General features: G+C 38.2%; 1 protein-coding gene across 3 annotated transcripts in view; it reads left to right on the top strand.

Annotated features, from left to right (window-relative positions):
- Positions 1 to 27,854, top strand: part of LDAH (lipid droplet associated hydrolase) — a 123,461-nt gene that overhangs the window by 54,672 nt on the left and 40,935 nt on the right. For all 3 annotated transcript variants that reach the window (XM_065834473.2, XM_071807099.1, XM_071807098.1), the window contains 2 exons: positions 1,516 to 1,685; positions 27,433 to 27,673. In XM_065834473.2, coding sequence (XP_065690545.2) covers positions 1,516 to 1,685; positions 27,433 to 27,673 — 411 coding nt within the window. The remainder of the gene's footprint in view (positions 1 to 1,515; positions 1,686 to 27,432; positions 27,674 to 27,854) is intronic.

Here is a 27,854-nt window from a genome sequence, read left to right as displayed (position 1 = left end):
CCAGCTGTATCTGAGATCGATGTGCGGTGCTATCTGACTTTCTCTTACAGTAGTTTTTCAATGCATTTCAGTCATTTTGATGTGTGTGTCTTTATGGTATCTCTGCCTGGTAGATACTTTCTTCGGCATCTATTTCTCACACAGGGAACTGATGCGGAAGAAACCAAGTAGGAAGTTAAACACCTAATAGTTGGTGGGCTGGTTAGGGCTGTGTGTGTACTACCTCTGGTAGCTACTCCGGAGTTGTTAGAGGTGTGTGGCCTTTGGCAGGAATCTGTATACTGTCTGTGGGAACACAGCTCAGTAATGAGCTGGTCCCCATCGTTTGTCTGAACCCTGCTGCCAGGACTTGTAGCTTTCAGTCTCAAGCTTCATTACAAGTCAACATGTAAGGAGTGTAAAAGACCAGAGGTTTAAACTGGAGTATGAAATTGAGCCCTGAGATAACAGCATGGATTTAAGAGATTAAGTGATATTATTACTAGTGCATCTCTTTCAAATAAGCTATAGGAATACGTTCCTTCATCCTGTCTGCCTCTTCCGTTCTTTTTTTCAGTATTTCTTCTTAAAGTCTTTTCCATCAAGTTGTCCAGCTTAAACTGCAGTGGCATATCCTTGTTATAGCTTTTAGTGTAGTGGATAGAGCACTTTTCCAGCAGATGAAAGAGCTGTGAACCCCCTTAGATGGGGGAACTTGAGAGCCAGGTCACCCACATCATGAGTAAGAGCTAAAGATGCCCAAATTGCTGTAGGTCCTTGCAGGCACCAGATCATCCTTGTCATGTTGACTGGCCAGGAGATGTGTAGCAAAGTCCTCATCGTAAGTGATTGCCCAAGCTCCTTTGGGAGGTCCCTGGCAAAACAGGAGTGAAATTACCCACTGACTTAGAACCACGAAGCTCTGACTTGATCTTCCTTTTTGTAGCTGGATTGACAATGATAAGAACCTATAAATAGGGGTAGTTTATCTAAGTGCTAGTGCTCCTTGTTGACACAGATGCATTTTCTATTTTTCCTCATTCCATGGGACTTTTTGTGCATCTTTATTTTGAGACAGGAGATTTTAGATATCTGAAGGTTCTTAGTGCATGATAACATATATGACAGTCTGTCTTGAGTGAAGGGACTCTGTTCCTGGGCAATATTGCTATTGTAGGTCCTGAACTTAGGATGTAAAGTTGGATTGATTTAAGCTGATCCAATGCCTTGAGTTTGATCTTGTTCTGAATGAAGAGGATCACAGTGCTAAATGATTGACCATGAATCTCCATGTGTTTTCATATCCTTCCCTGTTTTCCAGCTGCATGTAAGGCTTCACATCCTGTACATCTGATTCATCATTCTATATTTACTAGTGGTGTTAAGTTAAAATTAATTTTTAAGCTTGGTGTTGTGGGTTTTTTTTTAATTAATAAGTTTATTTGTTTCAAAATTTTCAAAAGAAGTGAAAAAAAAAAAGAGAGACTTTAAATTTCTATCATTAAAACAAAGGACTTTTTTTCTTTTGTATTTCAGACACAGATATCAAAGAGCTGGAGGATGTTTTTGGACTTAGCGGACAAGTAGAGCATAAGCTGAACTTCCTCAAAAAGAACGTATCAAAAGATATAAAGCTGGTACTGATTGCTCATTCTATTGGTTGCTACATCACACTGGAGATGATGAAGCGAGCATCAGAACTTCAGGTACTTTAACCATATAGAATGGGAGTTATATTTTTACCAAAGCAGTACATATACTTGGCCTATGGGTAATGTCATGTCTTTCCTGTGGAAGCTCTATGCTGCTATACACAAACCGTCAGTTAAAATTCAATAAAAACTTTAATGAGTAATCCTCATCACATGTACCAAAGTAGTTTGATGTAAAATAAAGTTCTGACTCTGAATTTGGATGTTTAAATTCCCTTATAAATAATTATGAATGGTGATAAATATATTTAGGACTTTCTTGTTCTCTTCTCATCTTTAAATAGTTTATAAACAGATCACTAGGTGTTTGGCAATTACATTATGTTACTACACCCAAACTTGAGACTGGTTGTGATTTTAATAGCAGCTTCTTAGGGCAAGCAGCTTGCTGACCATACATGGGGAAATGTACAGAAAATAAGAGTATGTTGTGAAGGACGTTGCTTCTAAAGTTTAATACCTATGCATATATCATTGCTTCTGCAGCTTAGTCTTGGTTCGTGTGAGCTGATGAGAGTGAGAGATGTTACTGCATGTTTGTGTGTGTCAGCGATAGGGAGGCTGAGGCAGGACCGTGTCCTTGCAACTCTGGAAATGGCAAACAGTGCTCAGTAATAACTCACTCCGCTAGTGGTGATAAATGAAAAATTCCAAATTTTTATTCTTAAACATTCGCTTTTGCTAAATCCTTGCCTCTTCCTTTATATCATAAAGTCTTAGTGGAAGGAAGTGCAGTGTTAGCATAAAGGCTGTGTTTAATATATGCCTGAGTAGGTTCTGCTTCTTCATAACCATTTCCACTGCACATTTTTTTTTCCTTTAAAGGAAACAGCAACTAAAACCATGAAACATGAGGTTAACCTGGTATATTTTCACATGCGTATTTCACTTTGTGATTATAAACAAAGGCATTTTTCTGAGAGCACTTTTATTACTGTTTTATCTTTTCAAGAGGGAGTATGCTAGAAAATATCATATGCAATAATTTGTCAAAAAAAATCAACTTTTCTTTGTTCAACATCTGTACAATTTTTTACACAAATTATTTTATCTGGTTTCAATTAAACTATGAATTGTTGAGTAATTTTTTTACACCTGGCTCACTGGATGCTGGCAGCTTGCTATTCATCAGTGTTTTGAAATGTAGGTGTCTTTGGGACACCCTTAGACTGCATGGTGCACTGTGTGCCTGAAGGAAATATATGACAAGCTACATTTAAGATGCATTTAACAATAGAAAATATTTGTGTAAGCCAGAGTGTTGTGCAACCTTTGTCCTTTTGCCAAAAATAAGTTAACTGCTAGGTTTTATAACATATGAAGTGTGATAATAAGAAACTTGTGTTTCCATCTCTCCCTTTGTTTTTACTGGAATATTTGATTCCCACAAGATTTTGAGCACATATGTGTATTTTAGTAGCTAGATCATTTGATTTTATTTTTGTGTAGTTCTTATGTGATTTTTTTTATTACATGAGTTTTGGTTTTGGTCTTAAATTCTCTGCTTTAAGAGCCTTTGATTGCTTAAAGTTTATTATTCTGAGGTAGAGGTTAATGTATTTATTGTTCAAATAATTCAGTAAACTTATATATTTGAAGGTTATGTCTAGCAGGTTTAATTTTTGTTACCCAATTTAAAGCCCTTTCATAATCTAATGAAATATATAGTAGACTAGACTGTCCCTCTCTTGTATGATGATGAGGGAACCTAATGAACTTGAGCTGGCATGTGTGAAAAGTAGAAAGTCATCTCTCTATCTCTTCTTCTTGGTTGCTCTTCAGCTGTCAGTTTTGCATGTTGTTAATTTATTGGGCCCTCGTACTCTGCAGGTTAACAGGCTACTGTATTTTTTTTTCTTAAACCCCTGTGAAATAATGCTTTCTTATTCCATTTAAAGAGAAATGAAACAGGAATTACCGGTTTACCCCAGGACCCCATCCCTATTTTCCTGTTGACTCTCAGGGAAGTTTCTGTTAATGGTTTCTTCAGGAGAACCCTTAACACAAACTTAGTCTTAGGTTGATGCCTTTCACTAAATCTGATTAGTAGAGAAGGGCCACACAGGTTACATCCATGTTTGTGGGGCTGCAACATGGGTTTGAGTACTAGGCCAACTGTGCAGTTTTTAGTCTTAGTCTTTGGCCCAAAGGAACCACTGACTCCCAGAAGACCCTGGCATGGTTCTGGGCTTGGTAGAGGCCCAAGACCATTCCCAGTAGTTAGTTTGGGTACAGACACCCTGTTTTGAGGCAGGGGGAAATTCAGCCATGTGGACACAGACCATCCCATGCCATCCTCTTCAGTGACAGGACCAGGCAGTAGTTCCTGGCCGGTCTGTAACCATGAACACTTCTGAATTGTCATGGTGGGAATATCATAACAAGATTCACCCCTTTGTGGGAAGTGGAGCATCCAGAGTGTGTCAGACTGCTAAAAAGTTTTGTCACTGAGAAGGAAAAATGTTAATCAGCCTTACTCTGTAGAGATGGAAAAATACAATAATGCGCAGTTGATACTCAGTATTAACCTCATAATCTTTTTTGCTCTTTGCTCAGCCAGCAGAGCTGAAAAATGAAGCTGAGTGATAAAATTATTTTCTCAGTTGTTGGAGCTTGAGCCTAAGTCATAAATATGCTACATCCTCCAGGCATTCTCTTCTAAATACGAATCCTTACTTGGAGGATTTCCTTGTGCTTTGCTGGCAACACTACTGAGTGTTTCCTAAAACACTCCTTTTGATCATTAATTTTATCCAAAGATTGACACATTTCCTTGCTAATGAAATTCAATCTGTTACAGCATTAGTCTTTAATTTGCAACTATGCTTTTGAAATGCCAGGACTTTTGTGGTAATAAATTAACACTTATTAATGAGCAAAACTATCATACAATGTAAACATTGGTCTTCCCATGAAACTCATTGAGGAGGAAGAATTCAAAACCCCTGAGTATGTATCAGTTTAAGCAAATAAAATCTCTGTAATATATAATTCAAAACCATGCATTGCTACTATGTCTCAGTGATGCCAGAAAATATTGGGTATTGCTAGAACTTGGTCGATTTCATAAATAATAGCTAACAAATCATAAGTTCGAATAGTTGTGCATAAAACCAGTTCATACCTTGAAACCTTGTCACATAATTTCCATGCACATGACCATGTGCATCTGCCTTATCTTCCCTTCACTGTGTTCTCTTCCAAACAGGAATATTTTGGTCTGTACTTTCTTTCAAGAAATCTGATGAGCATAACAAAATATCAGTTCACATTTAACAATTCCACAAACTTATACAGTAGCATAACCATATTTTCATGTTTTTTCTTTTGTCCATAAATGAATTGCATTCAGGTCTTTCACTTGAGGAGCTACAGCTTGTTCAGGATCTGGTAATGTATGTAGCTTAGAAGGTTTCTGCAATGTGTCTTATTCTTCATAAGCTGCTACTGACTTTGACCTGTCAGGAAGCATCCACTAAACAACCTTTCTTGAGTTAACCAAATGTTTATTTATCGATGACTATTCTAAATTATTTTATGGTTTATAAAATGTTGGTGTTATTCATTCCCTTTTATAAATAAATTAAACATGCCTAACAGGAGGTATTAGGCATTTTTTGTTAATGTCTTGAACTACTGCAATTGGCTATGTATCTATGATCTTGGTTTTCTGACTATTTAGACAGTTTCTAATCCGTATAAAAATGTTTATCTCATTATTATTATTATTATTATTATCATCATAATCATCATCATCATTAATGGGGATTGAGCGACCTGAATGGGAAGCATTTTGTTGGAGCTTTTAAAATATAGTTATTTTAGATGATGCTCCTATATGTGCGTGGTAGCTTCATTTCTTTCTTATTTTTTATTTTTTTCAAATTATTTAGTTAAAAAGCGCAAGAGATTTAATCTATAAAGCATTATTGTTGTTACTTCTGATGTTAGAAAAAGACAGAAATATATTTTATCATTCATTTTGAAATTTAGCTGGTAATAGTCTTCTGTCATTCCAAAGTTTCTGTTGTTGCGTTGTTAGTAAAGGAGTCTTTTATTTCCTGTGGTGCTCCTCTAAATCACACACACACCTTTAGCGTGACACATGTAGCCCGCATTGTGTGGTTTCATATTTGAACCAAAAGGCCGTGCTCCATCTGTTGTGAACAGCTTGCTTGGAAATATTGATGGCCCACAGGTACACAAGAGAATGACAGATGTCTTGACACTTTTAACTATTTCTTGTTCTGTTGTCTAGAAATCTACTTCTTCTCAATGGCCTGCAGCACTTTGCAGCACAGCTTAGTGGGAAAAGATATCTCTGCACATGACCTTTCTGCCATAGACATTGATTGGGTTTTGAAATTTCAGAAATTCTCTTTTCTTTGCCATCTCTTGGCCAGGGTTTGCTTATTTTCAGAAATTACTGTTATCTATGAAAGCAGTTAGTTTTAAAAGAAGCTTTACTAAAACAGTAAAAAATGGCAATATATAGTTTGCAGTGCAGTGTGTCTTTGTATGCAACATAAAATGCAAGAAATCAGTATTTACTTGCAGAAGAAATGAAAGAAATGTGTCTTAATGTGTGAACATCTATCCATAAATACTGTTTTGCAGTAAGACATTGTGAAGTGTAAAGCAAATTAGCTATTCCTGAATAAGTCATGTTAAAGCCTGATTCTAAACCAGATGTCTTCTTCTGATATAGCTTAATCTATTTTCAAAATATATTAAGGAAATGGTTTTGAATGTATTCTAGATTCATTCTGGACAAGAGCATTCACACAAGAAGTTATTCTGGAATATTTTCACATTTAGATGTTCTTTACTTAGTCTTTAAGTTACCAAGTCTCTTGGTCAACATCAGTTCTGTAAATTATCAAAGCTTTTCCTAAGTTTACTGGCACAGATAATTTTGTGAAATACAGGTTTCCTAAAGACAGAAGGTTCAGGTAGGTGTCTTTTCTTCTTTATCTTTTTTTAGATCTATCGGTTCTCCCAAGAGCTAAACCAGACAAGGAGATAATTTTATTTTGCCAGTGTTAGCAAATGCATAATCAGCCATCATAGCAAAGAGATCCTACCTTCTAAATCAGTTGGTTTCCCATCTTTTTGTGTGATGAGAATAATTAAGTATGGAGAGGGAGGAAGGAGTGTGTAAATTGTTTTGTAATGGTTTGAAATCTCACTTGAAGAAATATTAGGTTGTCTCACTGCTGCCTTTCTGCCTCAAATAAAGTTGCTTCTTTGGTCTCTGGTTAACACTCTTATGAAATACTGGGAAAGTTCCCCCTAACTTTAGTGCAAGCAGGGTTAGGCCATAAGAGGGAGAAACGTGTCAGAATGGAACAGAATGGAATGGAAGAGGATGGAATGGAATGGAATGGAATGGAATGGAATGGAATGGAATGGAATGGAGTGGAGTGGAGTGGAATGGAGTGGAGTGGAGTGGAGTGGAGTGGAATGGAGTGGAGTGGAGTGGAGTGGAGTGGAGTGGAGTGGAGTGGAATGGAGTGGAATGGAATGGAATGGAATGGAATGGAATGGAATGGAATAGAATAGAATAGAATAGAATAGAATAGAATAGAATAGAATAGAATAGAATAGAATAGAATAGAAAATAGAATATTTCAGTTGGATGGGACCTACAATGATCACCTAGTCCAACTGCCTGACCAGTTCAGGACTGACCAGAACTTTAAACATGTTATTAAAGTCTTTGCCCAAATGTTTCTTAAACACCAACAGGCTTAGGGCATCAACCACCTCTCTAGGAAGCTTGTTTGAATGTCTGACAATTCTCTCTGTGAGGAAATGCTTCCTAATGTCCAGTCTAAACCTCCTCTGGTGCAGCTTTGAACCATTCCCACACGTCCTGTCCATGTCGCCTCCTCTGGAAGCTGTAGAGAGCAATGAGGTCGCTTCTCAGCCTCCTTTTCTCCAGACTAGGCAAACCCAAAATCCTCAGCTGCTCCTAATGAGACAAACCGTCCAGCCCTGTTACCAGCTTATTGCCTTCCTCTGGACATAATCAAGGACCTTCACCTCCTTCTTAAATGGTGGGGCCCAGAACTGCACATGGCACTCCAGGTAAGGCCACAACAACACTCTGATGCATCCCAGGATGGATTTTGCCCTCTTGGCTACCAGGACACACACTGCTGGCTCCTGTTGAGCAGCTGTTGACCAGCATCCCCAGCTCCCTTTCTGCAGGACTGCTCTCCAGCCACTCTTCTCCCCATTTAGAGTTGTGCCCAGCATTACTCCATCCTATAATTACTCTGCTAAGTGATTTATTGTGATACAGAATTCAATGCAGTGACCCTTTACGTGAATAATTTGTTTTCATTTATGTTGAAAGTCTGATTATGAATTTGGGAAACGCTTTCATAATGTCAGGAAAGAGTGAAGTCACCATGATCTTGTACATGGGCATTTCTATAAGAAAACAAAATTCTTTAGTATAAACTCACTGGAAATCCACAGGGACTACAAGATTAAAAGAGGGAGATTTTTTAATGGTACAGGAACTGCTAAGCATGTCTGACCTTTGCGATAATAGGGGAATCTTTTCAGCAGCATGAATGGATGAGGGAAAGGCTGTGTGAAGGCAATGACATTTGTTCCGTTCCTGTTTTGCTGAGATTAGAAGGTATGTATGTGATCCAACAGTGGTGGTGTCATCATTACAGAAAATATCTCCTGAAAGGACACTAATTTAGCAGATTCTGACTCCTTAGAAGCTGTAGTGTGTTTGAAAATAGAAAGAAAATGAAATTATAAAAGTACCTGAGATAAACAAGAATATAATTTTTTGTCCCTTTTTTTGAAAGCTTTTTTTAACGTAACGGCATCTAATTCAAATGTTGATTACCTAAATTGTGTCATAGTACTTTTAACGAAGTCAGTTTATATAGTTGTTGTCTGAGTAAATTCACTTCTGATGACCTCAACGGATGATTATAACGTTTTAAATATACAAATATATTTTTTACCACCTTACATGCTCTCTTAAAAAAGTAAGGTGGTCTCAGATCTTTTGAAGAGTACAGCGAGACTGCATAAAATAGAAAAATCGCTAAAAGATTTCTGAAGAGAGAAGATGTCTTCTCTCATGTAGAGCATTATGCTTTATACCTGTGTGCCAGGATGTGGTGTAACCAACAGCACAGTAGAAACTTGAATGAATGTCCTTGGTTTGTCCAGCCTTGTGTTGATCTGTCCTTGCTGAGAACCATTTGCTCTTGATTCCTTAATGGATTGCAGTGATGAGTGGAATATGGAAATGTGGTTATGTGTAGCAGTAAGGATCATGATCTGGAGAAACCGAATAGAGAAATGCTATTTTTGTATGAATTTCATGTTACTTGCAAGCTTAAATAATAAAGTGGAAAAAAAACACAAAAACAAAAACCAACATAAAAAATAAGTAAAAGACTTACCGTAACACAAACCAAATGACAACATTTGCAAAATTATTATGCAGGAAAAAAATAGATGGCTATATTTAACAGACCTCAGAAGGGAATTGGTACACATTTCAAAGAAATGTGTGTCTTGTGAAGAGAGCTGCACACTTCTACACCATAATATAAAACTAAACTAAGACTGATGTATTTTTCTTCTCCCTCAGTCTGTCCATTCCAGGTAAATGAGCTGCATATTAAAAAAATAAGCAAACAACGCTGGGCTGAAACACACCTACCTTCATCCGCCTTTCAGTGTCGAGGGAGTAAAAAAAGAAGGAATATAACACAGTTTTGCCTTCAGTGAGACGTGTGTTAATTTAACTTTACAGATGGCAAACTTAAGGTGGTCACTGAACTGGACCATTTCTATAATAAACATGCATTTTTGACAGTTCTATCAGATCTTGATAGAAAGGAAGCCATTGAGACCATATACGAAGAAGCACAGGTGTTCTGACCCAGCAGTTATACTAAAATTTGATTTAGTTCACAAAATCACAGAATGTAAGGGACTGGAAGGGACCTCAAAAGATCATCCAGTCCAATCCCCCTGCTGGAGCAGGAACACCCAGATGAGGTTACACAGGAAGGTGTCCAGGTGGGTTTTGAATGTCTCCAGAGTAGGAGACTCCATAACCTCCCTGGGCAACCTGTTCCAGTGTCTGTTACCCTCACTGTGAAGAAGTTTCTTCTCAAATTTAAGTGGAACATCTTGTGTTCCAGTTTGTATCCATTGCCTCTTGTCTTACCATTGGTTGTCACTGAGAAGACCCTGGCTCCATCCTCGTGACACTCACCCTTTACATATTTGTAAACATTAATAAGGTCACCCCTCAGTCTCCTCCAAGCTAAAGAGCCCCAGCTCCCTCAGCCTTTCCTCATAAGGGAGATGCTCCACTCCCTTCATCATCTTTGTTGCCCTGCGCTGGACTCTCTCCAGCAGTTCCCTGTCCTTCTGGAACTGAGGGGCCCAGAACTGGACACAATATTCCAGATGTGGTCTCACCAGGGCAGAGCTGGTGATATACACATTGCAGAGGCTGCATAATCCACCTTGCAACAGATGACAAAGTTCTGACAGGGACATTCTCTCAGTGACACCTCAGGCAATATCAGTAAGTATAGTGGAACAGCCAGTAAAAGTAAGCAATGTGAACTTGGTGCATGTGCAAACATTGTGCAGCTCTCCTATTTGGACAAAGCAAGACGTAATGCAGATGATTTATTAAACCTGACCAAATAAAATAAATAAGATACAGTATTTTTGAAGCATCAAGGAATTTTCTACAAAGATTTATGGGGAGATTTTTTTTTAAAAGAGGAAAAAATGGAAACAACCATCATGTGAAAGGTGAAGACAAATATAAAGTCTCTCTTTCGGGTGGGAGTCTGCAAAGCGAAGAGCAATAGTGGGTGAGTTCATGGCAAACAAAGATTTATTCGAGGGGTACTGACTTTTGACTGAGACACTCATGAAAGGCCACTGGCCTGAATTTAAAAGTTCAACAAAAGTCTAGAACATCATTGGTATAAGGCTGATAGCTCTGGAATGGGGTTGAGAGTGTCAGCTCACCCAAGAGACCATTAGCAACCATTATTTTCTCTGGCTTGATGAGAGACTCTCTAGTCCTAACGGTCCCAGTCATATTACATTCTGCATGTCGCCACCAAAATAAAGCACTAAAAATGTAAACTGTAAGAAAAGGCAGCAACCAACAGGCAGATGGGATTTTTTGTATAACCTTCACTGGATACCACCTTTGTAAAAAGGAGCAGGCACTGTCCAGGTTGCCATGTGCTGCATAGGGCTGACTGACGTTACTCTTCCCTTCACAGACAACCCACCTTGTAATTTAGGGGACAAAAGAATGGGAAATATCTCAAAGGTACAAAAAAATTTTAGTAAAGTTAAACGGTCATGAGCGATAAACTGTTGAAGGTGGTACATCTTCATTTGTAAAAACGCCTGAGGGCAAATTAAGTAAGCCGAAGTGGCATGAACTATCAATTATCAGCCAATAACTAAGCCTATCAGGAACTGAAATGTGATTAACAACTTGAGAAGAGCCTTCAGTCGTGGTATGAAGATACCTGGCCATTGTGGCTTTGTGTCTGTCTGGTTTTCTGTTCTCTGCTTTCTTAAGCAGAGAAATTAGTTTTTAATCATACATTGTGTCATCTGTTACACATTATGCCATCTTCTGACTGTTATATTAACCAAATATCTTGTGGTCAACAGTATACAACTGCCTGATAGTTAACAGTCCAATCCCCTCTAAAATGAGATAATAAGATTTATGCTTTGAAGTTATCCTCCCCACACAAAAGAAGGGAGAGATATTAAAAGGAAAAGAGATTTCCAGAGGGCTCTACTTTATGTATCTGCCCTGTCTGCGAACCAGACTTGTTCTTCCTTGTAGCTGTAAAAGTAGCAAGCAAGAAACAATGAAAGGTGAGTGTCAAGTTATCAGCATATAATGATAAAATTCTGGATTTTTTGGCAACAAAGCTTTAAGGTCAGGAACATGCAAAATTTTCAAATTTTCCTGTTGGGAAGGATTACCTGTTGAACTATGCCCCTTTTCAAGATCTTCTTTGTGATTGAGATCTTAAATTTGTCAACCAAAACCTAGAGTACATCGAGAACACATGAATGGAAGCGTTGGGTTAGGCTTATGGTGCTTGTTCAGCCTACTGGGCCAAAGCTCATGCCTAATTATCTGGTCCAAAGAAACCTTTTTGAAATTAACTTTGACTTCAACTGCTTTGTTTTATTCTGCTCTCTGGTATTTTGTGCCATGTTTCTATTATATTGTGTTAGTACACCATGGCTCAGCTCGTCTCAGCCACATGGAAGCTGTGGTTCATCATACTGTCAACACTTGAGAAGGGGTGGCTGAGTTGTGGGTTTGCCTCATTGAGCTGGGTGTCAGACCGAAAAATGTCAGTATAGAAAATCAGTTTAGAAAAGAAAAAGCTTAAAGATTGCAATGTGACAAGCTTAAGAGCAGATAAAAAAGGACTATATGTTAGATTAAACAGAATTCATGTTTAAATCTGCTTTTTTTGTATCTACCAAGTATATGCCAAAGACTGACAGTTTATCTTATCATTTGATTCCTAAATATCTCTCCTATAAACAGAAATACAGATACCAGAAAGGTAAGGTACAGTAAGTATTAGAGCTCTGTTTTGCCTTCTAGTGAAGTCTTTTGAAATATATCTATAATTCATTCTTAATACTGCTTTATATGTATTTTGAAAACAAATAACTCATTTCAGAACAGTGCGGCCATGTGTATACATAGCATAGCTTGTGTGTTTTTGAAGTGGGTGAAGTAGGTAGATGTCACCTGCTCAGGCCTAGAACTTTATGGGAAATACTGGATTACATATAGTTCAGTACTTTTCAGAGTCAGCAAAATTTACAGTCCAGAAATGTTCAAGATCATGGTTGGACTCGATGATCCTGAGGGTCTCTACCAACCAAAATGATACTGTGGTTCTATGATAAGATCAGATGAGATTGGTAAATAGTAGAGTGATAATTAAAAGCACAAGTGCAAATTTAATTAAAATTTGTGTCTGTTGCAATTAAAAGACAGGCTTGACAAAATCAGCAGCAGTATATCCATCAGAATGTAATTACCTAACATATGAATACATGTTTCAGGTTTTCACATGGATCACGTTTTTAAGAGTGAGGATTCAGAGTCGATAGTGCCATTGCATCAAGATTAGCTCGTGTAGCTCGTAACCTTGTGATAAGACCTGAGGAAAAAATGAATTCCCAAGACTTTCTGAGGAAAATCATATTTTGTTCATAATGTTCAGTTCAACTTGTCACCTTCTTTGATGTATTTATTTTACTGCTCAATTGAATATGGAAACAATATGAAAAATCAAGATTTCAGTCTGTGATGATTGCAAATAGGAAAACATAAGTATAATAATTTTGATTGAATTTTTTAATAACATTGTGTGTGTTTATTCTGCTGCTAATGAAACATCTGATTTCAGATGTATGTAGTCAGAATTCAAATAAGCCTATAAAAATTGTTTTTTCTAGGAAGTTAAAAGACATTAAAGTAGCCAAATGTACAAACAGAAAAGGGAGAAAAATAAACTGAAAAACGGACTCTGTGATCATTCATCAAGAATCCAAAGTAAAACATGAGAATGAAGAAGAAATTAAGGACTAAAAAGAAAAAGATGACTAGAATGGTAAATGGCAGAATAACAGGATTTATTAAGTACTGTGGATTTTTACAGATTTGTTCATAAAATCTTGTTATTTTGAATCTCTAAAAATTTGGATTCATATCATCATAACAAAGTGAAATGATTCCATAAAAATGAGGGAATTGTAAGCATATAACAAGGAGTGAATTTCAAAAACAATTAGGATTTATAGCTCATGTTTTCAAAAGAGCTCAACACCCTTTTGAAAGCTGGATTTCCCAAAGAACGTTTTATGCTGAAGGGTGGGATCTTCTGAAATTCTGGCTGCAGATGTGTATGCGCAGTACTTGAAAATCAGAGATCCGCTATTTAGAAAACTGGACTAAACAATCAAAATTCAGTATCAAGATATCACAGAATCACAGAATGTCAGGGATTGGAAGGGAACTCAAAAGATCATCCACTCCAATCCCCCTGCCAGAGCAGGAACACCCAGATGAGGTTACACAGGAAGGTGTCCAGGCGGGTCTTGATATGTCACACAGAGCTTAAATTTGTTTTGGTTTGGTTTGGTTTTTTCTACTGCAATTAATATGTTTTTACAGAAGACAATACGGCTAGAAATCAACAGTTTTCATGCTAATTCAAAATCGAGTAGAAAAAAGGGGAAAGCAGAGAATTAAAGAATTGTTCATGAAAGGAGCACATGAAGGGACAAAGTGGAATTTTTGAACACAGACTTTGCAAGCATGTAGTTAAATTTTGAGCATGGCTCTAGTACCCAATATCTGTTCCTAGAAGCTCTATGTTAAAATGTGATTTCACTGGCAATCCTGAACCCTTAACAGAGAAGGTGATCAGCCCTTGCCTCTCATCATGTGTGATCATCTAGCAGTGGGGAAGACTTGGCTTGGATCTCCTGGTTAGAAGGGATTACTTAGAATGGACCGTGCTTTAACTAAAAAATATTCCCTAGTCTGGCATATTGTTAATTTGTTCATTCTCCGTGGTTTACAGTGGAGTCTAGGGATGCTCGCTTTAGAAGCTGGAGTGGAAAAATGTGTCCCTCTGCCTTATACTGCAAACGGTACATCCCATTTGAAGAGTGGGAGGAATTGGAAAAATACACAAAGTTTATACAGAACAGTTATAAGATCTTGATCTTAAATCACACATTCACTGCATTTAGGGTGTTTCTAAAGTTCAGATAAATAGTAGAGAATAGAGATTTTTCTTTTCCCTGTCTTTTTAGTATTTTTTTTTTATTAGTGATTATTTTAGGGGAATTTTTGCCAGTGCCACAATGTAGCAGAAGCTTGAAGATGTGTTGAGTGACTGTACACCTGTGTTTTAAGAACCAAATTGAGCCCTAGATTTCTTCCTAAGAATCACCCTCTACACTCTTATGATGTTATCTTCAAAATTAAATGTAATAGAAGTCCGCTTCCTTTTCCTTTTATTTCAACATATAAATATTTGAAATGCTTGATTTCTGTTGTTTGGATGCAAGTCTATTTAACTGTGAAATTAAAAACAAAATCTTTGGAGTTTGGTCTTTCATGTGGAATTCAGTGTTAAGTATACATTTAAATGGAAGTCCAGGAACCACAAATGTATTTAATAAACTTGTTACCTTTGGAGTCCTGTAAGAAATTTCAATTAATGTTAACGGAAATATGCTTCTAATAACTTTGTTACAACATCTCTAGTCACTGGAAAATTGTAAGAACATTCCACTCCATTTCAAATTCCAAAATGAAGCATAATTTTGTATAAGGAGTAGAATTCACTGTGTCCTAATTGTTCTCGAAAACATTAAATTTCTGCTCCTTTATTTTAAAGCAGCAGTGTGACTACTGTAAGTCAATTTTACTGAAATGAAAGGTACAAACCCCAAATCTCAATAAATATAATTTGAATTATGACATTTAGTGGCATCTGGAAGGGTTCAGACTTTTTATCTGGCATTTGCAATAGAAAGATATTCTCCAAATTCCTGTTCCCAGTCGCACTAAAAGCATTTCTACCTGATGACCAGTTTTATTGGTGTGATAAATTAGATATGATAATTTTGCTCCTTTAGCAGATTCCTACTTATATTCCATTTGTCATAATAATTAAGGCTAGGAGCGATCTGTACTATTGCGAAGCAAGGAATTTTGCATTTTCCCCTATTATTTAAATTGCTTATAGTTCTGGGAAATATAAGTATGGAAAAATGAGCTGACTGAGAGAATTCCTCACTCTCTCCTCTCTCTTTCTCATCTTCTGACAAGATTTTGGGGTATAAGTTCTATCTTGAACCTCAAATATTACTTCTGTCTTTTCTTCCTTTCACAAAAATACAAAGTTTAGCTGTGAGTTCCATTTCTTCCCAGTGTATCGTTCCTGGCTCACTCATCCTTCTGTTCCTCACTGATATCATGAGTCAGACTTGTTCTACTCTTCTTCTTCGGACTATGTCATTAAATAAGCCGCTTAAAATGGCTGAAATGTGAGTGGACAGAACTCCTGACATCATCTGTCAGTTCAGCTTTTCTTATCTATCTACTAAGCCTTCTAGCCAAGCAAGGCTGTGGACTTGGGTTGACTGAGTGCCCTTCAAAATGTCTTACATGGAGCACTTAAAAATACAGGTCCAAGGATCTCAGGGCTCTGATGGAAAATCACGACCTTCCCTCTTCCTCAGCAAAATGAGATTGTAATTGCAGGAGTGGTTTCTCATTCAGTTTCTTCAGCCACTTTTCTTCAAACAGCATGAGCTGTTGTGTGCTAGGTATGGCTGCGCATTGATGACTGTGAAAGGAGTTGGTTCAAGACAACAGAAAGTTCAGTTCTTAATACTACTTTTCTTGCTGAGCCGTCTCTCCAGTTTAAGGGCATGTCACTGGTCACTCTTGGGCCAAGGCCAATTGTCTGAGGTTCAACAAGGCCAAGTGCCAGGTCCTGCACTGGTGAGGCCCCAACTTGAATCCTCTGTTCAGTTTTGGGCCCCTCAGGATAGTAAAGACATTGAGGTGCTGGAGAGAGTTCAGAGAAGGGCAACGAAGCTGGTGAGGGGTCTGGAGCACAAGTCTGATGAGGAGCAGCTGAGGGAACTGGGGCTGTTCAGCCTGGAGAAAAGGAGGCTGAGGGGAGACCTTATCGCTGTCTACAACTACCTGAAAGGAGGTTGTAGCATGGAGGGGGTTGGTCTCTTCTTCCAAGCAGCAAGTGATAGGATGAGAGGAAATGGCCTCAAGTTGCACCAGGGGAGGTTTAGATTGGATATGAGGAAAAATTTCTTCCTGGAAAGGGTTGTCAGGCATTGGAACAGGCTGCCCAGGGAAGTGGTGGAGTCACCATCCCTGGAGTGGTTTAAAAGACACGTAGATGAGGTTCTTAGGGACACGGTTTAGTGCCAGTGTTAATGGTTGGACTCAGTGATCCTGAGGATCTTTTCCAACCAAAACGATTCTATGATTCTCTGGTTCATCATAGGTAGTGTCTCAGATCACATCTACAAGGAGCACATTTACCAGTCTGTGTACCATAAGGGTACCTGCAGATGCAATGCAGTGATCTCATGGGAGTGCTACACTGAAAAAAAAAAAAAATCCCACCATGTACTTCCAAAATGAAAATGGAAAGAATTTCTCCTGGAAAGTGGCAGCTGCTTTCTGACATTCATGTAATGGGAGCAACTGAAAGCTTTATGGTGTGTAACTGTGACACGGCATTCCAACATAAGCTTCTCCCTGCCCTTCTTCCAACCAATAAACTATTCTTCCTCTCTTTTCCCTCTCACCCCTCCTAATCTTCTTCTGTTTATATGCTTTAATCATAATAGCAACAAATCCATCCCTGCTGGTATTATCACACCGTTGCAAATTTTGGCCGTCTTCTCTGGCACTTTCCTTGTAGATGGAATGATATTGCCCACTTTGATGGGGCTTAATTCTCTACGTAAAATACTGCTCTGTCAATGAATATTTTCTCTATTAAACTATTTCCAGGCCAACAATAAGATACAGATTTTTGGGAGAACAGTTTTCTCATTATTACCTTAACCCATAAAAAGGCTCTTTTTTTTTTTCCAAACATTTTGGGCAAGTCTTCAGTTACCTAAATATTTGTAGTACAGAGTAATTTGCATTTCAGCCCTGTGAGACTAGTAAATGTAATGAACAGTCTGTGTGTTTAATATTTTTAATATTTTTAATAATTCGCAAATAGTTCAGTATCTAGAGCTGACCTACTAAGAAATGGTTTGCAGTGTCTGTAGAGAACACTTCTGGGTTCTAGCCTTTTGTAGGTTTAGCAGAATTCTAGGCTTCATCTGGAAGTACTTCTTGCTGGAAAATATTTCAAGTAATGTGAAACAACAGATTATTTTTTCCTGTGCTGTGACTCACTTGTAAGGTGAGGTCAAGATGGTCCCTCTCCTGTTGCCATTAAAAAGTTTCCAGCATTGGAAGTCAGGTATTGCAGAAGATACTGACGATCTCTTGAAAGGTGTGATTGAAAGCACATTGATTTCAAAGGGAATTGTGAAAGGTCTCCATTTACTTCTCAATCCAAGAAGTTGTTCTGTAACTACCACGATAAGTGTTTAACAGCAGCCAAGGTCTTGATCTGTCTGTCCAAGAATAGATAAGAGAATCGTGGGACCTAGAGCAGGGAATATTGTGTCTTTGGCGAGATCTGAATTGACTGCCGTTTTTAGTGACTGAAAAGTAAGTCATTTCACCCGAATTTATTCATGGGGCAGAATTAAGGCCTACTACATTGATGGAGATTTTGTGACTAGTTTCAACAGGAGCAAGATCACACACCCAGTTGGACACTGGGTGGAATCCAGAAGTGTTCAGCAGGATATTGACCGTGCTGCGGCCTCCTTAGGCCTTTGCCTTTTTGTTTACTCTGGCTGTGACCAGCCACATCTTCGGCAAAGTAATTTCTTACATTTAGAAGCTGAAGTTAGATACTACTAAGATTTCCATGTCTCTCACTTGGTATTGTCATCCCATTTTAGTTCTTCTGTAATTAAACTCTGCAGAAAGAGTTTTAGTGTACTCCTGATAACATTAAGCAAAGCTACCACTGCAGAAACCTGATTCACATTTTAAAATGACTCTTCATATGGCTGGTCCGATGAGTTTGGATACAGGATTCCAACATATAAGGCTCAGAACCAAATATATTATAAGTCAGTGGAAAGTGGCCTTAAAGTAGACATAAATTTAGTCACACCTCACCTTGCTGCAAATGACACTCGAGCCTACATGCCTAAGGTCGTAATCATTGAATCCAGCACTGTATTCGTTGTTACACTAAAGACTACAGTTCAAAATACAAATACATTAAAAAAATGCTGGTCCTTGAATGTTGTTTCCATCCAAGTGGAACTGCCAGGAAGCACTGGAGGCTTAGGGCAATTAAGATGTACTTCAAATAAAATTGGATAATGTATGTTAAATAAAGAGGGTGCCAGGACAGGGAAAAGCTTCGTGATCACTGTAGAGCATTTTAAACAGATAGGAATATCATCAGGGAGAATCTGCAAGAAAATAGTAAAAAAAATAAACCAAAGTTTTCATTCATTTGAAAAATGTGTGGTTTATATATATCTGAATACAGTGAGTCAAATTCAGATGTTGAAGGAGGTATAATTTATATGATAATATTGGATATATTGAATGTAAGAAACTGTATGTTAGTATGAGTGATAAATGGACAGACTGGGAGAAAGTATGATTTTTAAAATGCTGTGGAACAGGTACATTAACTTTTATTTTCAAGGCATCCTACTAATTGCTTTTTCTGCTAAGTTCTTACTTTCACCACACAGAACAGAAGCAAAGCTGTTCTAGATACACAACTCAATTAAGGAGACTCTTTGCTGCTGACAAAAATTCATTGTAGTTCTGTTGGTTCACATAAGGGAGTCCATCAGCTGGGACATTGGTTTTTCTGCTTTCCTGGCATTGAATAGAATCAGCTAAAAGTTAATGTCTGCTTATATCTTAAGTTACTCCTGTCTTCTTGTATCAGGATAGTCTGTAAAAACTACAGCACAGCTTAGCTGCCTGTGAGGTGGTTTGACATATTAATTGTACTTCTGCATTTCATTAGTAAGGAATAGCATGGCTGTTTGTTGCTGCTTTACGTGCCACAGCTGAAAGAATGCCTTCAACTAACTTGTCCCAGAAATGGTGACATAGGCCAAGGATATAGAAGGGGCAGAGTATGAAAGCAGGACTTGCTCCTTAATGTTCTTTTAAATAACGTTTCTCTGATTAAGTCATGAAAAGTAAGGAAAAGTTTTGACGTTGTGAAAGAACCTGTAGAGTGGGGAGAGATAACAATTCATTTTGTTGTGACCCATCGTATTGCATTTGATTACATCAAAGGAAGGCACAACAAAACTGATGGTTACACAAAAAGGAACTTTCCCCTTAAATTTCATTAACTGTTGCTTGTCTCACATATATTTGTGTGCCATTTACAAATAGTGACTTTCTGTAGTATCACTGAGGACAACATTGACAGTACAACTGCTTAATCCTCCCTTTAAAAAAAAGAAAAATCTTAATACGACCTTATATTTTGCAACAGTTAACACCACAGAAGAATGCTGTGAAGTTGTGGAGATGATGTACAACTTCACAAGATGTATATCAGTGTGTTCTGTATTTTTCATTTCTCTGTATCATGAATTTGCTCTTTTAGCGTAAGACGTCCTTAATATTCATATAACAAGTGTACTGGATGGTTTTGCTGTATTTATTAAGCAAAGAATTAGAAGCATGTACCTGGGCAGTGTGTGTGTGTGGTAACCGCACAGAAGTTGTCAAGAAAAACTCAAACCAAAGTTTATTTGGCTAATGGATTTTGTGGGCTGCTTGCGTGCTTTTGCACTTATTCCTTAGCATTATATTGACATTTATATGCTAACAGTTTTTATCTTGGGTACTACTATTTGTATTCACATATGTCTGTATAAAAGCAAAAAAAAATCCTGACTTTTCAAATAGTATTTATCTTTGAAGACATTGCTCTGTGCTGTTATCTTGTTGCATTTACACTACTGTGCCCTCACCTACGTAAAAAGGGTTGCGTGGTCATTGCATGCTTAAAGATGGCATTAAGTAATTCTGCTCAACTGAACCATGATTTCTTCAGATACTGAGAGAGAAATTCTGCCCATGAAGATCTGCACGTCCTCCATGTGCTTTCACAGCCCTACACGAGTCAGTTCCTTAAAGAACTCCATCCTTATCTTAGTCTCAGTGTGCCTGGGAGGACTCTACCAGGAGGTCCTGTGTTCAAGAGTCTTGATCCAATCCAGTCTCAAACTATGAAAGCTCAAATACCCCTTAGTAAAGTCAAGCTGGCAGACATTGCCGTGATCCTGTCAGTGGTACTCAGAAAGTTTGCTTTTCCCAGGGAGCAGGAATTCCTTCTGCCCATCAGAGAAAATCTGTTATTTAGAATTTTAACTACACATTCACAGGGTTGCGTACACTAACTACCATTTTATTTGGGAAACAAATTAAGCTCTTCACGGAGCAAATTATACTCCTGACATACAAAAGGTTTCTTAGAAAAATTAAAAAAAAATCCTTGCTGTCACTTAGTCTCATAGGCTGTATGTAATATAATGACAAGTCGGGAATGAAAGGAACAGAAAGAAATAAATTATTCTGGTGCCAAAGTGAAAATTCGGGCACCAATAGCTAGGAAATGTAGAAAATCTATTTTGAAAGCGTGAAGTGCAGATGCCGCTGCCTGGCAGCAGCATTTTGAGAGGGGGCTTTAGAAGATGGTAACAGACTTTCTTGGGCTAAGCAGCCACTAACAAACCATGACATTCATGGTAAAAAAATGCAAACTTTTCTACAAAATGTTGGTTATTTACATTTTTTTTACCACTTTGTTTCACAGAAACGGTTTGGTTACCCAGAAAAGTAAGCTATGGTTAGAGCAGAGAATTGCGAATTACCAGACAGTTGTTTTAAATCTTTCTATTTTCACAAAGTGTATCTTCATGTGCAGTCATGTAACTTCCTGAATTTACGTTTATTGATCCTTAAAATAAGTATGGTGAGACTTCTCTGGGGGATTTAATTCTTATAAAGAACTTTGAAATTTTCAGTGGTAAGATTTTCTATTAACTGTGTTTGAAGTATTTGTTCTGTTGCCCATTTAATACACTCAAACATTTATTTAGGATCACGGGAGATCCATAAGATAAAATAGAAAAAAGTACACACAGTATGTTCTTATTTCACACCAGGAGTGAAATAATATTTTGTCACTTGTGTTCATTATTTAGTTATTTTACTGTCATGCAGTGCTGAGGTTTTGTTCCTATTGAGCTGTGACAGACAACTTGCTGATACAACAAACCAAATGGCATCTTGAGCAGCAGAAGACTAAATTATTAAAAATTTTTAAAATTGCATTTTATATTTCATTATACATAATTATACATTATATAATTATATCTTATATAAAATATAGAATGCATTCTATAATGTAGTATAGACATCATCTTTTATATATATAAATTAATGATGGAGCAAAGTGAATGGTCAAGTCCAGAAAGTCCATCTTTGGTGAGAGGAAAGCCCAGGCCAACTCTGACTGGTTTGTCCCATGCGTTTTCTTGGAAAACTGCTCGGCACAGCTGTAATAATAAAGCAGGGAATACTTCCCTGACCCTCCTTGTTTTGCCTGCAGATTTCTGCATACTGAGTAAAAGAAGTTGTGATTAATGTGGCACTCCATGTCAAGGGTAGACTGTAGATTACCATTAAGTGCATCATTATGTTATCTCTGAAAAATTTACAAGTTTTCACCTGACAGATAATAGCTTTTACTCTGCCAAAACAATAGAGGAATAACAAGCTAATTTATGGGATGGACTAGTATATATTAAAAGAAGTGTTACTTTTGACAGACAAAGAGCTTTTGTTTTTTGTAGGGTTTTGAAAGAATGTTGAATAAAACTTCCTCGCCCGTTTTCTTTCCAGCCTGTGATTTGAAGACGTGCAGATAGTGATGCTGCTGCTGCAGAATAGGACTGTGTGGCTGCGGAGCTGGGCTGGGATGCTCCTCGCCGAGCATCAGTTGCTGCAATGGGTCTGTTATCAAATGTAAAAGATCACCTCCATGCCTCTCCTTCTGGTCTCTGGGGTTCCCTGTGGGCTCAGCATTGCACAATGGGTGCAGGATCTGAGCTTTATGTTCCCATGCATCAGTACAGGTGAGAAGTAAGTTGACCAGCTGGAAAGCAGCATTGTGGAGAGGGAGCTGGGAGTCCTGGTTGACAACAGGTTGACCATGAGCCAGCAATGTGCCCTTGTGGCCAACAAGACCAATGGTATCTGGGGTGCATTAAGAAAAGTATGACCAGCAGGTCGAGGGAAGTTCTCCTCTCCCTCTGCTCTGCCCTGGTGGGGCCACATCTGGAGTACTGGGTCCAGTTCTGAGCTCCCCAGTTTAAGAAGGACAAGGAATTACTGGAGGGAGTCCAGTGGAGGACTATGAAGATGATGAGGGGCCTGGAGCACCTTTCTTATGAGGAGAGACTGAGAGAGCTGGGTCTGTTCAGCCTGGAGAAGAGAAGCTGAGAGGGGATCTTATCAATGTTTATAAATATCTCAAGGTGTATATCAAGAGGATGGACCAGACTCTTTTCAGTGGTGCCCAACGACAGAGTGAGGGGCAATGGGCACAGACTGAAGCACAAAAGGTTTCATCTGAACATGAGGAGAAACCTCTTTACTTAGAGGTGCCGGAGCCCTGGAACAGGCTGCCCAGAGAGGCTGTGGAGTCTTCTTCTCTGGAGACATCGAAACCCACCTGGACACATTCCTGTGTGATCTGCTCTGGTGAACCTGCTTTAGCAGGTGGGTTGGAGTGGATGACCTTCAGAGGTCCCTTCCAACCCCAACAATTCTCTGATTCTGTGTGATTCGTTTTGTTCGTGGCTATTATATTAACCTTTTTACACCCCTGGTGATTAAGAACACATCATTCAGCAGGAGTGAATACTTCCCAAAACCTTCCCCACTCAAGAGTCAGTGTGAACCTCCAGCGACCACTGCTTCTGCCATTGTAGTGGAGTGAACCAGCAGGTTATTTCTGAGGAGGTTTGCTATCTGGTGGTGTAGGAGGGCTATTTTCTTAAGTAGGTCAAAGTCTTCTTGGTTTATCACTATGGTACAGACATCTAACGGTGCCTGCGAGCCAAGATGCGGGACTGACACAGCCTGGCTGTAATTAATGAATTCACCTACTTGGGGTCTCTTCTGAAACAAATCTTTAAAATGACTCCTACTTCTTTCTGTCAGTCAGCATCTGTCTTTTCACATACTGAGGGCTTTTCTCCCCCATTTTGTTTCTCTGAGCAGAACGTCACTCTGTATTAAGAACCAGCAGCTTTGTGTGACAGACCTCTCTGGGCCCTTGGCTGGTGTCTGTGGCCACAGGAGGGTGTAACCAGCATTTCTGGTGCATAATGAAAACTGCCTGATTTCAAAGGTATTGAGCTCCTCTCGTTGGCATCACAGGAGTTAACAGCCCTGAAAATCCAGTCACTTTTTTTGAATACTGCTTGTACGTGGCATCCAGTTTTTAGGTGTGATGTTACACCCTCAGCACTGTCGTTTACCAGTCCTTGTAACGAGTAGTATTACCCAAACTTCAAATCATATCTGACAAATGTCTTTCAACACTTTTGGTAGAAGCCATTAATGAAAAATACTAAAGTGGTTTGGTTTTTTTTTTTTTTTTTGATCTGATTTATGTACTTTTAGTGTATTGATAAAGAAACCACTTAAACATTTTTTAAAGTCCTTTGCTGGTGTAGTTGAGGCTATTAAATTGTGCAGTGATAAACAACAATTTGTTGTAATTTTGTTTGTCCTTTTGTACTCTGTTCTGATTTTATTCCAAGCAAAAAAGCTTTCAACTGTTTCTGTGAATCCAAAAGCACGCTGATATAACCGTTATCTAGTGAAGACTTGAAGGTACTCAGCTGTCACCTTGTCATCTTGTTTTAGGTAGATTAAAAGCTGGATAGAAAGCCCAGATGTACGGGAACGTATATGTTCTTTATGTAGGTAGTTTACAGTCCCTTGAACCATTCAGATATTGAGTCATATGTAATTTAAAGTGTTAAAAACTGATGATGAAAGTAGAAGCAGCTACCTGGTGACTAACCCAAAGAGTTATCTATTCCTTACACATTGAGCTTTAATGTGTGCGCCATCTTGAATGTTGAAATCCTGCAGTTTAATATTAAATTAATAACTGTTAAATAAGTTAAATGACAGTTTTACAAATACTGTTTATTGTCACAACAATCAACAGTGACGATTCCAGTATAATGTAAGAATAGATGTACTATTTTTATCAGGTTGATCAAAGCACAACAAGGGTAGGTGATACGACCACAGCTCTCAGCAATTTGTGGCCATGAGGCATGTTTGCCTTCCATAGATTCACTGGCCAACTTCCAGAAATCCTCAGTTTTGCTCAGGTCTCTGTGACTACTGTCTCTAGTTACCCAGCTCTCGGCTTTGCCCTGTACTTAACTAATAAAAATAACTGAACTTTGAATTGGGGATAATTTAAGCCAGGTAAATCTGAATTTCTCTCTCTCATTATGTGTAATATTGTTTGTACTTTGACTGATTGTTACCACAAGAAACTTCTATCATTAAGTATGAGAAGGGTTTCCCTAACTAAGGATGTCATCAACCTTCACATATTACTTAATGGTATATACTGTGGCATTCATAGGTGCAACAATAGCTGGTGCTTAAAGTAGTTAAAGTCCTTTCGCCTTCAGAATGACTGCTCTTACAATAATTCTTAAAGTTATAACTCCAGTACAATTCTGTGCCATCTGCTTGTTTTCAGCTAGTGTAAATTGTATGTATTAATAGATAAGATCCTGGCATTTGAAAAGTAAAAAGTGTATTAACTGGCATTGAGCATTTGCATCTCATTAATTTCCTTCATTTTACCTGTGTATTTCTACTTCTCTTATTTCAAGACACAAATATGACATACTTTTAAGAACATGAGTGAGATTATAATAAAATATGTTAAATCTGTTGTATCTGCAATCGTATTTCAAAGATGTTGAAGTACACCTTTAAGCAATTCTGCAGTCAAATGCACATTTCAAAGTCCCGTCTTGGGAAACCAGCAATAAACTAAGAAATAGTTGATAAGTGTCTGAAAAATGTGAATTTTACATTTCTATGTTGTTGTCTTCAAAAGATTAAAAAGAGAAAGAAATTAAATAAAATTGCCCTTCATCTTACCACCATCTTTTTAATTTGTGTGCCATTAAAAAAATGCAGGAATGCACGGGAGACTGAACAGCTTTCTTGGTTTGTCCTCTTTCCTCCAAGGTTTAGCAGCTTCCCTCAGCGGTTAGTGCAGCACTCCAAGCAACTAATCCTCTATCTATAAACTGTGATGTCAAAGGATTAATGTGTGCCTGGGAACGCAGGTCAAATCTGCTTTTGATCACAACACTTTGAGTTCAGCAGCTCGCTGAAGTATCACGAAACTACCATATAATTTAGTACAAGTCTTGCATTCCTGTACTTCAGCTGCTGGTTGCCTTTAATAAAATGAGGCCCAGGATTGATTTCCCTAAGAATGTATTTTTCTTTGTCTAAAACCAAAGTAATATCAACTGCAAAGTTGAAGTATTTCTTAAAATAGTTCGGTATTCGGTATAAATAGCACTTTCAAAGTTCGGGTTTTAAATACTGTAGAAAGTACAGTATGGCAAGTTATTGATATTTCCTAAATTTCTCCTGTTTGCTGAGTTATAATGCACAGACCTTGTGAGCATCCCTTGGTGGGGTGTCCTGCCTTCCGCTGGAGCTGCTGCTACCAGGGGCTCTGCACACAGATGCAGTGACATACATTAGCTGAGGCTCATCTGAGAGTAAACCAATTATATTTTAATATTTTTACATTATTTGTGCAATACGTAGAGTGCCACGTGCAATAAGCAGACATATATAACTACATCTATTTTATTTACACTGAGTGACAAATGAAACACAGCACTTTATACCTAATTGTCTTCAAATGCAATATCCACATTCTGTCTTACTTTACTTTTTTGATACTTCTGTCAGGTGCCGTAGTCGTGTGTCTTTCAGGGTTTTTCCTATATGAATTCTTATAGTATATTTTTATATCCAGAAAAAAACAGCAGGTATCATTGTAGAATATTTGTTTGATCTTAACATTGAAATATAATTGAGAGTAGGTATATTAATTCCCTTTCAGTTAGTATGGGTGGGTTTTTAATTAATTTTTTCATTCTTTTTTAAGGTTACAGTGTATTCTACAGTGTTTCAAAAAGATGGGCCCAGTTTCGAAGCAGTATAATAACAAATTTGGTCCATCTTTTTGAAACACCCTGTGTTATCATAACATAATTACCAGCTCTATAATATGTTTGTTTCATTCATTGAGGGATTGGACTTGATGATCTTTTGAGGTCTCTTCCAGTCCCTAACATTTTGTGATTCTGTGAACATATAAAAAGCAATATTGTGCACCACTGTACACATGTCACTGAACGGGATGCGTACTTAGACTATTGTTCTGAACACATTTACCTATATTGAACTGCAAATGTAAAACTCCGTGTGTTGTCAAACTGTAAGGTTACTGTCACAGTGGCTGACATTTTGTAATCTTTTGGTTGATTTACTTAGAAAGAATAGTTCACCAAATGCCATAAAAAGCCCCGTACGCCTGCTAACATCAAAAATCTGCCTGGACTGAGCTGAGGGTTCCTGCCTGCTGCCCTCTGCTGGGGTCCCCATCCCGGAGCAAGGGGCTGTGCGATACAACTGAGCATTTCATAACCACATTCTTCTTTGCTTCATCTTTTAAGAAATTTAACCCAAGCACCCCACGAAGCCTGGCTACGTTTTTGAGGTGCAGCACGCCTGGAAACTCAGCTTCATTTCAAGTGGAGACTCATTTGAAAATTAAGTCTCTCAGGCTGGGATGTGCTGCAGGGCTTTGCTGACAGTCGTTTTCTCATGGCCCAACAGGTTCTTCGCTCTGTGCTGCTCTTTCCGACGATTGAGCGGATGGCTCAGTCCCCTCAAGGAAAGCTCATGACCCCTTTGCTCTGCAAACTTCGTTACGTGCTGTACATGCCCGTCTACCTGCTGTCCTTTCTGCCCGAGGGAGTCAAAGCCTCCCTGGTGCGGTTTGCTCTGCGAGGAATGAAGACCTGTGATGAATCTTCCATAGCAACCTCTGTGAATCTCTTCAGCCTGGACTGCATTGGTGAGCACCTTTTTTTTTTTCCCTTTTGTTACCAACTGTTCTATTGTTCGCATTTGGTAAATACTGATGTAGTTTTGTGGGCAAAAGTTTAGTACTAAAGCATGAATGCATTTTGAAGAACAGGTTTAATCTTTTCTCAAATTAAGACTGTGGATACAGGAAAATCTCAAATTAGTCAGTT

The sequence above is a fragment of the Patagioenas fasciata genome, chromosome 3, assembly GCF_037038585.1.
Source record: "Patagioenas fasciata isolate bPatFas1 chromosome 3, bPatFas1.hap1, whole genome shotgun sequence".
In the NCBI taxonomy this organism is placed as follows: domain Eukaryota; kingdom Metazoa; phylum Chordata; class Aves; order Columbiformes; family Columbidae; genus Patagioenas; species Patagioenas fasciata.
Note: the sequence above shows the minus strand (reverse complement) of the source record. Positions and strands in the feature narration are given on the sequence as shown.